General features: G+C 51.3%; 1 protein-coding gene across 1 annotated transcript in view; it reads right to left on the bottom strand.

Moving 5' to 3' along the window:
* Positions 1-242: 242 nt before the first annotated feature.
* The window catches only part of LOC103463249 (zinc transporter ZIP3), a 3,235-nt gene continuing 1,711 nt past the window's right edge, over positions 243-1,766 (bottom strand). Inside the window, exon 3 of the mRNA XM_008406489.2 lies at positions 243-1,765. Within this exon, the coding sequence (XP_008404711.1) occupies positions 1,631-1,765 (135 nt within the window). The 3' untranslated portion in view covers positions 243-1,630. The remainder of the gene's footprint in view (position 1,766) is intronic.

Here is a 1,766-nt window from a genome sequence, read left to right as displayed (position 1 = left end):
CAGAGTGGGGTCAAAGTGGGCCCAGTCTGGGGTCAAAGTGGGCCCAGTCTGGGGCCAGAGTGGGGTCAAAGTGGGGCCAGAGTGGGGTCAGAGTGGGCCCAGTCTGGGGTCCAGAATGCGGCCCCGGGCCGTTCACAGCCCTCCACCTGAGTGTTGTCCTGGATGACCGTTAGAAAACTGCAGGGTTTGGTGAAGCAGTTTGATGTAGAAACATGTAAAAAACACAAAACATGACAACATTCTCATCTGTTAACGTTAAAGTTTTATTAAAGTTTCATTTTATAGTGAATATAGAAACAGAAACGGGTGATTTGGTTCTGCTGTTCAGCTTCAGCCCTGATGCTCTGCATGGTGACCAGAGGAACTGGACCTGCTGACCATCAGCATCTTCCTCAGACAGATTTTAACTCTGTTACCTTCAATTGTTATAAAAATCCTTTACATGTCAAATATGACTTTTACTTTCTGATTTCATATCTTGAAATTGGGTCCCTGTCTCTTCCTGAAGCTCCGCCTCCAGGAAGTCGTCCCAACATGGCTCCTCTATTAACCCCTTAACGTTTCTACCAGCGCTGCTCTGAGCTCAACTAATTGCTGCTGGCTAGTCTGAAGGAGCTGAGAGGGGGAGGAGCTTCACCTTGAAGGCGGGGCTAGGTCTACCAGGCGTTTCTAACAGCTGGATGGTTGCCATGGAGATGCAAGGATTCCTCAAACATGAAAGAACTGCAGGGAATAATAATGTAACATGATAAAAACAGATGATTTACAAGATACTGGACCTTTAAATAAATCAGTTCAGTTCTGTTAAAACACCCGGAACTTCAATCAGAACCTTCAACAGATTATTCTGCTGATCTCAACATGACCAGAGATCATGTCTGGATTAAACAGAGTCTGACCGGACCTCCGGGTTCCGACAGGTCACACATCACAGTCTGGTTCCTGGTTCTGATCCATTTACTTCACACATCACAGTCTGAACCAGAACCCGAACAGATCTACAGGAGGCACAACAGGAAGTGATGTCACAGAGGGTGGAGGTCTTGGTTCTGATGGTGAGGGTGTTCGGGTTCTGGTTCAGGTATGGAACCGGTTCTGATCCAGAACCTGTAGAACGGTTCTGAGCCTGCCAGACGAGGTTCAGGGATCAGAACTAAATGGTCTGAACTTACAGAGCCTTTCCAGTCAATCTGACCACTCAGCGCTTTACACTAGAGCCACATTCACCCATTCACACTCACACATTCATACACAGATCGGTAGGCAGTTTGGGGTCAAGTGGAACAGGAGGAAGCCGGAATCGAACCTACAACCTTCTGATCACAGGACGACCACACAGATAGTCGACTGTACAGCAGAACATGTGTGGGCTCACCGCCCGGCGCCCCCTGCAGGAGGAAGCAGGCGCCATGCAATAAGAGCAGCAAACACCTGCAGGTCGTATGGGAAGGGGTCAAAGGTCAGGGATAGGAGTTCCCTCTTTAAGTCTCTTATTCAAGTCGTAGTTCCTGCTCTCCACAGCGATTGGAGAGAGCAGAGAGACCCCGCCCCTATCTGAGACCCCGCCCCTTTCCAGAGGCCCCGCCCCATCCCAGAGGCCCCGCCCCATCCCGGAGGCTCCGCCCTGCCGTCACCACCTGACGAGCAGCAGCGCGGCGAGCGCGGCGTAGCCCAGGACGAGGCAGAGCACCTTGAGCAGGCGGTCGTTCCTCTGCTCCAGCTCCGGACTCAGGACCTCCATGAAGGTGACGAAGAGGAAGGTCCCG

This window comes from Poecilia reticulata, linkage group LG4 (genome assembly GCF_000633615.1).
Source record: "Poecilia reticulata strain Guanapo linkage group LG4, Guppy_female_1.0+MT, whole genome shotgun sequence".
In the NCBI taxonomy this organism is placed as follows: domain Eukaryota; kingdom Metazoa; phylum Chordata; class Actinopteri; order Cyprinodontiformes; family Poeciliidae; genus Poecilia; species Poecilia reticulata.
The sequence above is the reverse complement of the archived record's forward strand: the minus strand, read 5'-3'. Positions and strand labels throughout refer to the sequence as shown.